The sequence below is a fragment of the Hirundo rustica genome, chromosome 14 (genome assembly GCF_015227805.2).
Source record: "Hirundo rustica isolate bHirRus1 chromosome 14, bHirRus1.pri.v3, whole genome shotgun sequence".
NCBI classification, from domain to species: domain Eukaryota; kingdom Metazoa; phylum Chordata; class Aves; order Passeriformes; family Hirundinidae; genus Hirundo; species Hirundo rustica.
This window is the reverse complement of record NC_053463.1, coordinates 17640496-17654607: the sequence shown is the minus strand read 5'-3', so window position 1 is coordinate 17654607 and position 14112 is coordinate 17640496. Positions and strand designations below refer to the sequence as shown.

General features: G+C 43.1%; 1 protein-coding gene across 8 annotated transcripts in view; it reads right to left on the bottom strand.

The window, feature by feature from the left end:
* FBXW11 (F-box and WD repeat domain containing 11) overlaps positions 1 to 14112 on the bottom strand; it is a 63218-nt gene that overhangs the window by 36939 nt on the left and 12167 nt on the right. For 4 of the 8 annotated variants that reach the window (XM_040078176.2, XM_040078178.2, XM_040078177.2 and 1 more), the window contains one exon: positions 10620 to 10721. The exons of the other annotated variants lie outside the window; for them this stretch is intronic. In XM_040078176.2, coding sequence (XP_039934110.1) covers positions 10620 to 10670 — 51 coding nt within the window. In that variant the 5' untranslated portion in view covers positions 10671 to 10721. The remainder of the gene's footprint in view (positions 1 to 10619; positions 10722 to 14112) is intronic. 8 annotated transcript variants of the gene reach the window in all.

Sequence of the window (14112 nt, the reverse complement as noted above, 5' to 3'; positions counted from 1 at the left end):
CCACACAGCAAGCTGATGTCACCAGAAAAACAATGTAATTACTGCAATCCCAAGAGACATCCAGTGGAAGTTTGGTTTTGTTGGGTTTTAAATAAGAAGTAACTGATTAGTTCTTAAGTGCAACAGGTACCGCAGGATCACATGAACACCTTCCTTGCATAACTGTTTCAAAAACAGCCCAAACTGTCCTTTAATGTTCTGAGTATCTGGAGTAAAGAGTCAGTAACCCAAACCTGCCTGTATCCATCCTATAAAAACACACTGTATTTACAAGGACAATGAGCAGGGAATTGTGTAATTGTAGCAATTTGATGACTCATCCCTGCACCAAAGCAGGGCCCGCAAAACTCTCACATGGTGCAAACCCTTGTGCTGGATGGAAAACCAGAGCCCAAATACATAGAGAAACCGGTTACTCACTGTCCACCTGCCCCTCAGACAGTGCAGGATAAATGACAAAAGCAGTTGGCACTTCAGCCAGGCCAGGGCTGGGGCCAAGTTAAGGTGCCCACATACTCAGCTTGTGCTGCCAAGGGGAAATTTTCAAATAGTAATAAAGAATAACAATAATAATAATAGTAGTAGTAGTAACACTCTCCCAGCTTGTGCAAGAGCAGCCAGCAGTAAGAGGAGTCAGCAAGGCTCCCTGCAAAGCCTCACCTGCAGCTCACCTAGATGAAAACTGGATTCATTTTCCCACCCCTGTCCAGCCCAACAGGAGGTTTAATTCCACCTTCAGCCTACAAGTGGTGTTTGCTTTTCAGGTGTCTCAGTTCCTGCCTTTCACTGTCCAGTCACTCAGCCTTCCTTGGCAGACACTGATGTGTGCAGGAATCCCAATCTACACTCCTGCAACAGTGGCACAATCTCAACACTCAAATTGTGTATCAGAGCATCAGGCTTATCACTGATGTATCACTACCAACACTTGCAGTCACTTGCCTAAAACATCTCTCAATTAACTTTCACTACTCTAGAGGCCAAGTACCTCAAAAGAGAAATCCTTTCTGCCCAACTTAACAGCACAATGTTTAAACCAGAAACCCTGACTAACCACAGATGTCAGAAGCAAGGTATTGATTTGCTTTTTCAATTGATTTTTTAAAATTAAGAGATGTTACCACAAGTTCTCAGCTACAATTATTAGTAGCAGTTTTGCACTAATGGTTCATCTATTTTCTACATGCACCCATTTAAGTAGAATCTGCACTTTTAATGTTAATTCATCCCGAAGTAGAACAGTTTCTCCTTTGTACTTTTAAGACTCAGAGCAAACTTCAAACCGTGTTACTTACGCACTGAACTCACTGAAAGTTCTGAAGGAAAAGCAGAGTTTAAGTTTTCAAGGCTTTGACTACACCGTTACACACTTGTTCAGAACATCTGCGCCTGTAACTGTATCAAAAGCTACTCTAAATAACTGGATTTTGTTAGGCAGTTAGGAGGATTAGGTCTGTCAAGCATTTGAGATTTTGTTGTTGTTGTTATAATGAAAACATTAAGTCATATTTACTATCTTAGAAACTGTCTCAATGTCTAGTAAAGGGCCCCTTTAGCTTATATTTCCTGTATTAAAAAAAGCATCCAAATAAGAAAACTTGAAAGGAAAATACTGGCTCGAGACTATCATGGCTTTTCTTCCTTTTAGAGCAGATACAAAGAGACCTCCTCTTCAGATCCACTCATCATTTACAGGACTTGTAAAAGGAAAACAAACTATTTAAAGTTGCATTTCAGTGCTGACTGCTCAGAATAGTACATCTGACCAGGGTTTGAGCACAGAACAGCAGCTGAATTCCCGGGCTCCAGGAGCAGCCAAGACACTCCAGAGGCAGCTGAGGCATCCCTGCAACCCAAGTGCTCCATCAAGCACTGCTGTTTCCCAGCCCAGAACCTGCTCCATCCCCTCCTACAAGCTCTGCCATTCCTATAGAGCACCCTTCCCAAAACCCCAGGGGCTGTGTGGACACCCCCACAGCAGGGCAAGGCAAAAATCAAATTCCAAAAGCTCCAAAAGTTGGACATTTCTCTCTGTGCCACACACATGCATAAACAAGGCAGAAGACAACACTCTGCCCCACACAATTAATAAGTGTTAGCAGTATTCCAGATTAAAGCTAGGATAGGTAACATCCAGGAAGCAAACTTCAGGCAAAGCTAGTAATTAGATCAGTCCAAATTCATAAAAAATAAATTAGCCTCTGTTAAGATTAACTACACATTTGCAACTTGGCTGCCTGGTGCAAAATTAAAATACTTCAAAGGTTATCCCTGGTTTCTCAGAGGGAATTTAGGTTCAGATCTCTCCTGCTGTTTCCATATCAAACCAAAGGGAGTTACCTCAACCAAACCAGTTACCTCAAATTGCCAGCCCAAAGCACAACCCTCAGCACGAGGGGTTTGAAGAGCTGGGAGAGGGAGAGGACACTCAAGGGCATCAGACACTGCAGAACTTTAAGCAGATTTTGAACAGGCTTCTATACAAACTTTTCAGTAAAAGCTACACAAAGGTTACTCAAAGCCACTGAACAGTGTGAAATACTAAACCTGCAGTAATTCATCTCAATTATTCATTTTTTGCAACACAGAAGGTGTTTGCATACAAAAGAAATAAAGAAAAAGCAGCCACCACAATGAAAATTCAGTAAAACTGCAGCCTAGAACCAGTGAGCTACTCCAAGGAAGAATCCTGTCCTGTTTGAAGTTCAATTGTTTCCTCCAGAGACGTACGGCAGTGTATTCCAGACTTGGCAGCTCATGAAAGTGTATCAATCTTCACAACTCCTCAGGAAATTCTAATCACTCACTAATTGTCTGAAACACAAGCTTTTGTTTATGCACAAGTGTGGGTTTGGAACTGCTGATATCCAAGCAACCCAGAACCTGGAGAAAATCTTATCTCCACGAAGGTTGCAGCCTAACTGCAGCTAAAGAAAAAATAATTCAGTAATAGAAAATGTAAAAAAATACTCAATTTTTTTTTATTTTTTTTTATTATCCACCCAGCCTTGCCTGGGGTTAGGCAGACACTCTGCACTCGAGTGCTGATTTTATCTGGCTATTCAAAGGCATGTGCAATTGCATAATTTAGATTTCACATGATTTATATAATGGATGGTAAATGTTCCTGACCTGGAACCACAGTCGGCACCACTTCTCTCCCTACAACTTCAAGATCCAGTTGATGAATACAAAAACACCTCACTGTAAGACTCTACAGAACAGGATTTCAGAACAGATGGAAGAGTTGCCCCCCACCATCTCAGGTTCCTGGGTTTGGAAGATAATTTTCAATCCATACCACATCAGTGCCTGATGTCACAGCACAGCTTTTTGTGTGAGAGAAATGTGGCAGAGCTGTGGCACAGGGCAAACCAAAGCCAGGACCAGCTGAGCCCTCGTGCACCCCAACCGCAGCGCCGTGCCCGTGGCAGTGCCAGCAGCATGCCCTCCCCAGGGCCTGGGCAGGATGGCACTGAGGAGGGAAAGCTGCTGGCTCTCGCTTCTGAACACAGGGACAGTCCCAGAGAGTCCCAGCTCTGCTTCCTGGGGCCTGACCCACAGTCTGAAGGGGCTTTGAGAAGGGTAACTCTGGAGTCAGCAAGGCAGAAATAGAACTTCACAGATACTGCAGAACAACACAGATCATTTACAGCACTGCTCTTCAAGGGCAACATCACCTCCAACTTCTGAGGAATCCCAGATCTACTTGGGAGAAGTGGGAGACCATTGTGCAACACAAAGCCAAGCCTTTCGTAGTAAGCCCTTGCAAACAGGACTACTTTGCCACAGAAATGTTACACAGAGGAGTAAGAAGCTCAGGTTATAGTTCCTTCTTTCTCTGCTGTAGCACCTCCTCCAGCCCAGTCAGATGAGGACTGGTATAGTTCACTCAATCCCCTGCTGTGTCTGTAACCAGCTGTGCTACCTTTGACTCTGATGCCTCCCTTGATGTATTTGGATTCTCCCACCATTTCAAAAGATCACAAGAAACCAACCACCTATGTAAAGACTCTTAAATGTCAGTCTTGAAGGCCCACAAAACAACTCATTAGATGCAAATCACAAAGGCTCAGGGAAAGCTAGGAATGGGCAGCCTGCTAAGCACCCAGGAGTTTGTCACATGGAAAGGGTAAGTGTCCTTTTGATGGTGACTCAGAGTGGCACCATCAGTATCAGCGAAACCATCAGCACCCGTACCCACACAGCTGCTGAATTCCCCTGAGCAAGGCACCCACCCTCCTGCCAGGGGGCGGGGTCTGATGAGGAGTCTGCAGTGCAAAGACACTGCACAAATGTCCTTTCAACCTTGGTGGGGAATATTTGATTATAGATTTCTGTTTCCTAGAAAACTCCTCTGTGGGAAAGAGACAACACCTGCAAGGAAGAGGACTGTCACACACACACAGAACAGACTGCCTTGCATCTCCTCCTCTCCTCGGGCTGATTTCCCCCCTCCATCCCTTCCAGCATGAGCACTGCACATTTCCTAACACATTTTTACCACCGTAACAGGAACAGAGAGAGAAAAAATCCTCTCTTCCACAGGAGGCTGAGAAAGCATCAACACGAGGCTGTGGCTAACAGCATCCCTTCCGCAGATGCTTTGGAAGAGCCGTCAGCAGTAACAGCTCCTGCCCACCACTCGTGAAATCTCCCAGGTTTAGTGGGACTGTGCTGCGCTTTCTGAGGGACACAACTAATGTCTGATATTGCACTCACTGCTGCAGCTCTGAGCAATGGGCACTGGATTTTCCAAGGAAAGGTGTGGTGATTCACGAATTCACCATGGAGAATCTGCCTCCACAGGGCCATATCCTGCTCAGGGTGGAGTGGACAGAATTGGATCTCTGAACGGAACAGGAGAGAAACACTAACAAAAGGCAGGCCAGCAAGTCCTCCAAAGAAGTAAGGAATGGATCTCTAAGCTCCCACGACCTTTGCTGTGTTCAGAAGTGCCTCCTGCAGCAGCAGCTTAGTGACATATCTCAGAGGGACTCACATCACCACTTCCGCCTCATCTGCCTCATAAAGATCAGTGATTAAGTCAATTACTGACTTCTGAATACTGCCAGCTTCTAAAGAGAAGACCACGATGAGAGAACTGCCCACCAAGAGGAGCAGGCTCCTGAAAGGGGTCACTCTTCTGTTCAAGCACACTTGGCAGCCTGGGGATGAAGAGTAGCACCCTTAGTGCTCTCCAAAAACCACTGAAAACAACAAAGTCCAAAAAAAGCACTCATGGGTATCACGTTGTTTGTAGCAGCAAAACTCTTTCCCCACAAGCAGAAAGATCAGTGCTTGGCAGCAATCAAATGGTGTCAAGCCAGGGGAGGCTACCACAGGTGACCCCAACCTGCCACAAGGTTTCACAGGCTGTTCCCCACTTTTGATGGCCACAGGGAATACAGCTGGAATCCTCAGCAGGAGTCACAGCCAGCTCCAAGTGACGGATGTACACCATGTCCTAGGCAAATCTGGAACCAAAACTCACAGATATTTACTCCATTATGCTGGTTCTCTCACATCAGGGACACATTTCTGCTCCTCAGCTGAGGAAAGCAAAGAGCAGAGCTCTGGCTCAGAGCTCAGTCCTGGGATTTACTCCAGTGAATAATCATTTACTTCCACTTCCAAACAAACACTAGGAACTGACCCAAGACAGAGGAGGTCCCTTCTGGCCTCTAAGAATGAATAGGCTCAGTTAAAGACTAAAGTCATAAAGCCCAAAGCACTCAGCTACACGAAGGACACCAGAGAAGTGCTTATCAGAACCCTTCCCTTTGGATAATAAATCGTGCTTGGAAAAAGTAATCCCTACATTTCACACTACCACATACTCCCGGTGTCCGGATCAAGCACCAAGCCATGGCTGGCCACACCACCAGGAAGCACCACAAGAAGCTGCTGTGACTGTAAGGGATGTTCAGACAGCATCCAGGGTATTCATCCCAGTTTAGGCACTCCAAAGGAAATAGGTTGGGATATGGTGGAGATGACCAGGATGGCCAAGCACTGAAGCACCAGGGGAATAAAATGCAATGTTGTCCTTTGCAAAATACCTGCAGTATGTGCAACTGCCAGTACGTGAGCTGTCAGATCAGGCCTCAAAATCTTTAACACTCGCACTGAGAACTAAAAAAAAAAAGTTATTACAAGAAACTGCTGAAAACAAGCCCCAAAACAGTGTCACTTTTCACTGAGAGGAGACTCCAGCCAGAAGGAACAACACTGGAAAGCACTGCTGCTGATTACCAGAGGGAAAACTGGCCATTTTTACCTTGGATTTAGGGACTGGGGAATCCAGGCCATCTCCCCGCCCACACTTCCCCCCGACCCACCATGGGTAAGCTTTAATTGCTTCTACACTGCTGGCCTTGGTTTGAAAGCTCTGTGTCTCTGAAAAGTCTGTTTAAACACAGGGAAGAAGCACAAATATTTCAGATATTGGAGAGAACATTCAGTTCCTTTAAAGAAAAGGAATCAAATATGTATTTCTTTTTAATGGATCTGTTGGACTGTTTCCAAAAAAAATGGTTAACACGTCCACTGTTTTGGGGCAAAATACCAGAAAACATGTCAAAGAGGTATTTGTAAATTACTTCAGACCTAACAGAAGCAGCAAAGCAGTTGTCTGGTTATGACAACTCATTTCAACAGCTGCAGAGACTAACATTTCCAAAGGGATGCAGGCTCCAGAGCAACAGGCCACTCATCATTTCCCATTTGTGATTTCACGCTCTGGAGGAGAAGGTTTGAGCAGGGCCCATCTCTGGCACTCGCTGTCGTTTTAAGAAAACTGCACTGTGCCTGAATTTGTACTGGGAAAAGAGGATGAAGTTTTCATGTTCAATTCTTAGCTTTCAGCTACAAGTTTTTCCAACTACAGTTTTTGTTGTCGTGCTTCCCTCTGGTATCAGAATAGAAACACCAACAGAAGCTCAAAATTAGTAAAGAAAAACAAACAGAAGCTTAAGCAAGTTAATGCTAATTTATAACAACCATAAACAAAAATATAAAACTTCCTTCTGGAAACTTCTTTAAACTGAAAGAAGGGAAATTTATGTTAGATATCCAGCCCAGAGCACTGAGTGCCACCTCGGGGGTGGGGACTCCATGAAAAGGAAAATGCAGATCCAGGAGCACCTATAGAGCTGGACACCCCGCTGGACAAGGGAAAGGGACAGGAAAGCCAGGGGTGCTACCCCAAGCCTCCGGAGCACTGGGAGAACTGGGAGAAGTCAGGGGAGCTTCAAGTCTGAAAAAGCCACTGCAGGAATGTTAAGATCTGGCCTGTGGAGGAACAAGCTGGCATCTCTCCCTAGCAGCTCAGGAAGTGAGACGTTTCTTGTTCCTGCAGTGAATGAAATCTGTTCAAGCTTCCAGGCCAAACAGCCCATGTGTGAAAACAAGAGGGAAAGAGGAGCAGGGCACTACATGCAATTAAGCTGAAAACTTCAAGAATAGATGGAAAGATGTAGGAAAGGACCTTTTCTAAGAACCCCAAAGACCTTGGAAGGATGTAAATAAGCATGACAAAACCTAAGCAGAGTTTTAGAAGAGAGACAAAATGATTTTTTTAAAAAGAGAAGCAGAAGAAAAACATAACTGAAGACAGGGAAGAAACTTGGTGGGGCAGTATTTGGTTACTGGGTTAATTTCATTATATCTCTCTAATAATTCATTTCCCAAGACTTATTTCATCACCTCCCTACATTATGCAATAATTCAAAGCGATGCTTGGCTCTTATCTTCTGCTGCCTAATGAGCAGTGCTCACTACACACTGGAGATGTTTACTCACAGACCCTGCCTGTCTCTGCCTGGCAGCCCTGCTGGAGCCATTTCCCAAATCAGTACCACAAAACACACTCAAAAACCCCTGCCGTGCTCCAAGGATGAAGCCACAGAAGGTGCTGTATCCATAGAGTTGCATCACACACCCACTAAAAGAACCAGTTTCTCTAAAGACCTAAACAAGAGTTTTGGGTTTAATCTTGCAGAGAAATCCATATCAAAGCAAATGAAAACAGGAACTATTGGACGCCAGTGTGTTTGTGTACAAACACATCATTAGAGGTAACTAAGCAGTTAAAACTACAGCCTCGTAGCAGTTTCACGTATTGTGAACTGGCATTTAATATGTACTTCTCCATGCAACAGAAACAAGTGTTAAGTGTCAGGGGCTTTATTTCCTTATAGTATCAATTAAACCAAAAGCCAGAGTAGATTAGAGCAAACCTCAAGTATCATAAGTAGGAATAAATTTTTTTTAATAAATTACCTGATTCTCTTCTGCATTCGCTAACAGCTCACAGAATGCAGAAAGCAAATATTCCTCAAGTAAACTGCAGGCACTATGAAGGTATTTTACTGCATGAGGAAAAGCACAGAAAACACACCCAGACTGACAACTGGAACACCTCCCCCATCCATGGGCAGAGGGGATTTGCTGAAATGCATGATTTTAAACAGCCTTGTTAGGTTTGATGATTGTTAACACCGCCACAGAGAGCCAGAGCATACCTAATCCCTGCTTTCTTGCTCTAGGTGGATGGCAGGTGACTGCTGAAACCTAAAGGTTTGAAAAAGCCCCAGGACCGAGTAAAACTTCCTGAAGAGCTTCCAGAGTGAAGACTGCTCTTCCCACTTTCTGGCCTGTTCACTACTCTGGCCTGTTACTCTACACACACCACACACAACAGATACAATCCCAGATAACTTCTGTGAATCACCCGAGCTCCTGTATTCCCCTCCCAGCACATTCCCCTTCCATCATTTCACCCTAACTGAATGCGTGCTACAGAACCAAGAGTTCCTGCTCTCTGTGCCCCACCTGATTTCTATGTGGGCTTAAGAGTTCAGGAAACAATGAAGGGCAAGTCACAATGCCAAAAAATAATAAACAGGGAAAGCAGCTGGTGCCACTTTTGCTTCCAAGTTCCTCTTCAGGCATCACTGAGTCACACACCCAAAAAGAGAAGTTTTTTTTTAAAAAAAAAAAAATCCTTCACAGACACTTCAAAAATTCTCACAGCCTCTTCTGGTTGCAGCTCTACAAAAACAATCCAACCTTAATAAAAAGAAAAAAAATCTTTATTTTGGCACAATATTTCATTGTACCATGGAATATCCTGAGCTGGAAAGAGCCCACAATGATCATCAAAGTCCAACTCCTGGCCCTGCAGACGCCCCAACAATCCCACCCTTAGAAGTAGCTTGCAAATATTGCCAAGTAGTCAAAATTAGAAGTAGCTTGCAAATATTGCCAAGACAGACACCAAACCTGTGGTACTCTGCCCTGGCATGACTGTAAGCACTCTTCTAGAAGCATTATTTGGCCATGAGACTGTTCATTTCTACAAAACTAAATTATCCATGTATGATAATATCATAATATAATGTATCATATCTAAGTTTGTCTTGGACATGAGTTTTTGTCCTTTCTTTGAATAACCTTTGAAAATTTGAAATATAAAGCATTCAAATGGAAAACCAGATTTGTATTTTTACAAAAATTTTTAAGGAATTTCTGGTTCTGAAATTCAGACTTGCTGAATTTCAACTGGCCAAATTTTGCAGGTGAGAGGAGATGTTTTGAAATAACTGGTTACCCTCTAAGGTAAGACACTGATGTTCTCCAGTGGCTGACCTCAAATGGAGCGACACACAAAACTCAATTGTTCATTTTCATTCACAAAAAAGCAATTTCTTTTAAGTACTCATTTTATACACATGAAAGACGGAACCACTGAATAATGCTTTTATGTTACCAAACAGACTATTGTTAAATAATCCTTGTGTTCTGCTAAAAAATGTTACATTCAGAAATACTTTGGGAAGTGCCACAGTTTCTACACGTTCAACATTTTCCTTCCAAGGTAAATACCCCGGGAGTTCAAAATCGTTAACTGGTCCCAAAAGCTCCCTTTTTATCATTTTCAATCCCTCCCAAACCAATGAAGCAGTAATTCCCCATCTATAAATTATGCAGGCTCAGCTCCAAAAGCTTACTAGAGGAAAAACAACAGAGAACTTAGGATTTAGTGGCTTCTATGCAGACCAACTCTCCCCGCCTCCCCCCCCCCCCCCCCAATCCCTTGGTCTTCACTTCATCTAAGTTAAAAAACTGAGCTAACAGGGCAACCAAAGACCCCAGGGCTCCATGCTCACTATTCTGCATTCCAACACGTGCAAAGGCTAAGGTAAGGCTACACCCAGGACCACGCTTAGGAGCAAATAAAAAGCTTATCCTTTCTAAATTAAATCACACAAATATCACAGGCTGGTCAGTTTGTTGCATACTAAGAGAAATGGCAAAGCTCATTATGTTATTTTTAAGTTAAACGAGAAAGCAAAATGTAGCAGGCAACATGCAGAACTATGCTACTGATATCACAACTTCAGTAAACAGGCAATAAAACACAACAGCTCATCCCCCCAGCCCTACTGCACAGAAAGCCCTTAAAGAGTCACTCCTACAATGCAGTTAAGTAGAAGATTTCAGAAAAGGATGCACAAAAAACATTCAGCAGACATAACAATTCGATTAAACAGAGTCCTGAGAGTTTAACACAAGTTCAACAGCATAACATTTACAACAAGAAAGAAGAAAGGCACCTGGAGACATCTGACACTGGGCATGCTCTGCAGGCATCTCAGTGCGCACATGCTCTCTACCAGGTTGGAGCAGCCTAGCCACAAAGACCTTGGCACAGAACACTGCAGGGTGACAAAAAGGAAGGAAGAGAAGAAGCAGTTAGATGCCACAACAAATCACTCAAGGCAGGCAACTCATTAGTATGTTAACGTGGGTACTTATCTATGTTATTTCTACATTCATCACAGTTCGGCCAAGGGTAAAATAACCACTGAGGATCCTGGGCAGCAATCAAGGACAAGCCACCCCTCTGGCCTGAGCTCCTTTGCCCCCTCTGTAACCTCACGGCTTTAGTGCCCAGCTGAATGTTTTAGCTGACTCCCGGCAGCAGGAGAGTTTTGGTTCACCCCACTGTTGTCCACAGCTGAGCTTCTGGGGCAGAGGCCTCACCCAGCAACCCAGCCTGGCCAAAATCCTTGCCCAGCTGTGCCCTGCACAGCCCCCCTGGGGAAGGAGGCCAGGAGGTGCCATTGGGGTGGCAAGGCTTTAGAATCCACCTGGAGGAGCTTTGGGAATTCAGGTTTGGCACTCCCAGTGTCTCAGCTTTCTCAATCTGTGGTTCTTTATCCTGCACTGGGACAGACAACCTGACACTGGGAGCACGTTTTAGAGAGGAACCACATTTAGCTATGTTCAAATTGCATGACCAAGTTCTGCTTAGTCAAGGAAGCCTAATGAACTGGGGAAAAATGTTGGAATTATAGTTGAAGATATCCTAAAGCCAAATTATTCCCTGGCTACATTTACTACTCATCCTGCTACCCGAGCTAAACTACCAAATTCCCCACTACTGACAGAAGTTAGGAAAAGTTTGGAGATCCTTTTTGATTCTTTTCTAAAGCTGAAGAAACTTGATGCAGACAAGACTCACCAAAACTTTTGCAGCTCCCCAATATTATTTCCCAGTTCCTTTTAAGGACAGAGTAGTACATACACCAGATAAAGTTAGGGAAAAGTATTTGATTCCTCTGCATCAAACAGTGCATAAACCCAGCTCCAATATTTGGCACAGATTAAGCTTTCACTATTTTCCACAGAGGCTTCCAATTTAGTTACAACAAACACCAAAACTTTAAAAGAAAAGCCCCACACAGGTCAAAGCTGAAAGTGGAATAACTGGAAGTGAAGCCTTATGGAAAGCAGTTTGTGCCAGGATTGAGAAGGGGGAAAGAGCCCAGAGCACCTGATGGGGTTAAAAACTCTTTTTCTGGTTTCATATCTTATGAATAAAACAAAAGGAAGACTCATCTTTTCATCTCCATGCTAAGGAGAGAAATTACAGCGAAACCAGCACAAGAATGCCCCTAGCAGCACCGGAACGCATTGAAGTTCCCTCTCTTATCCAGCAGGAAGGTGCTGATTCCATAGGGGTGTCCTGCACTATGCGCTTGGCATGACAACAGTGGGAGCATATATCTTATGGACAGGGGTAAAAATAGTCATATTTATGTTTTACTGTATTATTATTTCATTAACAGCAAAACAAACCCACAGTTTTCAATTAAAAGTTTGTTTAATGTTTAAGAAGTGGGATTTAGCGATAAAATAATTACTCCAGTACATCTGTAATTACTTTGCAGTACTTAACTTTGACACGTCCTCACACTAACACTGGAAATTTAGTTCCCGGGACACTTCTAAAAGGGTCAACCAGTGACAACAGGTTGACTTCAATACCTTAACTTCAACAACACACCAAAAAAATAGAGGTTTTCATATTTTCAAAAAAAGTGGAATGTACTGTTAAAACCCACTGACTGAAGATACACACTTTTTATAGGTCTGCTTTTAAAAACAAAAGTGTATAATTCAAGAAACTCCCTTTCTAATGTGTTTCATTCTTTGTTCCTATTCTTTGTTCCCAGAATATCTTCATGGTGGTTCTGCAACACTGAACCAGGGTAAAATTCAGGGTACTGCAGCAGGTGCTGATTAAAGCCCCAAACATTTTTAAACCTACAGGCCTGTTAAAAAAAGTCACTTTGCTCACATGACTTTCTAAAAGTCATCGATTAAAAAAAACCATGAAACTCCATTCCTGAGATCTTCAGATCAGGTGTACAAAGCTAAGTATAATGTTCATAATGAATCTACACCTATAGGTGTCCACAAATTATAAGCTAAAAATCACTGGTTTAGAGATTATCATGTGGGGGAGTTTAGGAAGTACTGTAGCTAAATAAACTGAATTTTAAGTGCTTAAGAGAAAAATGGGCAACTTGAGAACATTTATAAAATTTAATTCAAAATGCATTAGACACTGAGGCCACTTCCACACCCAGGTTAAGCCACACCAAAACCTTTTCACAGCATTACGAAACCATGAATGAAAGGGTTTAGAAAACTCCCTGGACACTCAGCTGCAGCACTGCTATTGCACAATGCTACAAATTAAATATTGTGTCCTACTTCACACCGAAACAGGAACCTGCAAATATTTGTGTGCTTCCCTGACATGTTATTGCTTGACCCTGACATGAATAGAAGTTCAACAATGTTTCAAGAGCTTCACTTTGAACTGGCCCTTCTTTCCCCAGGAGCCCAGGGAGGTGCAGCACCATTTAATAAAGTCTGGGCAGGTGAAAGTGCCAGTGGCCAACAGGCACAGAATTAAATGGGAACAGAACTGCACAGGTTAAGGGAAGGCCAACTGAAACTCAGATTTTAAGGAATAAGGTAATTAGCAATGCAGAGCTTTAACTGCCTCAAATTCTAAGGGCTGTGGATCACCTGGAAGACCTGTCTGCAAAGCTGAGAGGGGCTTTGAGCTCCGGGGCAAGGAGGGAACAGACACAGAAAACCTCATTCTGATCTCTTCAATGCTTTGTGCTTGTGATTTTATTATTAGATTACTGATGTAAAATCCATACACAAAGAACTGCTTTGGTGGTCTTGCCCCAGGAATTATATTTTGAGCTTCACATTTCAATCTTAAATCTCAAATTTAAGCAGCCTATACAAAATGCTGCATTCCCAATAAACCGACTTCGTAGCTGGGAACTTTTTGGATGGAGGTATAAAAAACACTCGCTCAGGCTCTGAACTATCCAAAGTTTTCCTTCACTCTGGACTTCTCCCACGTTACAGCACAGCCTGGTTAAAGCAGTGTAAAATGCCCAGAAATAATCTCTTTTGGTGCATCTGATACTGTCACACAGAAATCCTCACACTTTTGTACCCCTTAAAAAAACCTCACTCATTTATTCTCTAAAGCCCATCAAATTGCTCAAGAAATGCCTACAGCCTATATTCCTAATGGAATTAGAACACCTTTGCAACCCAGGCATGGCAATATTGCAGTGTTATAATCAAGAATGATAGCATTTAAATAACCCAGACTTAGGCTGAAGGTTTTATAAAACATTAAAATTATGACCTCAGAAGTTTTCAATGCATTTATTTTATTTATATAAGACAATTTGGGGAATCCAAATTTATTAGCGAGTTTACAGC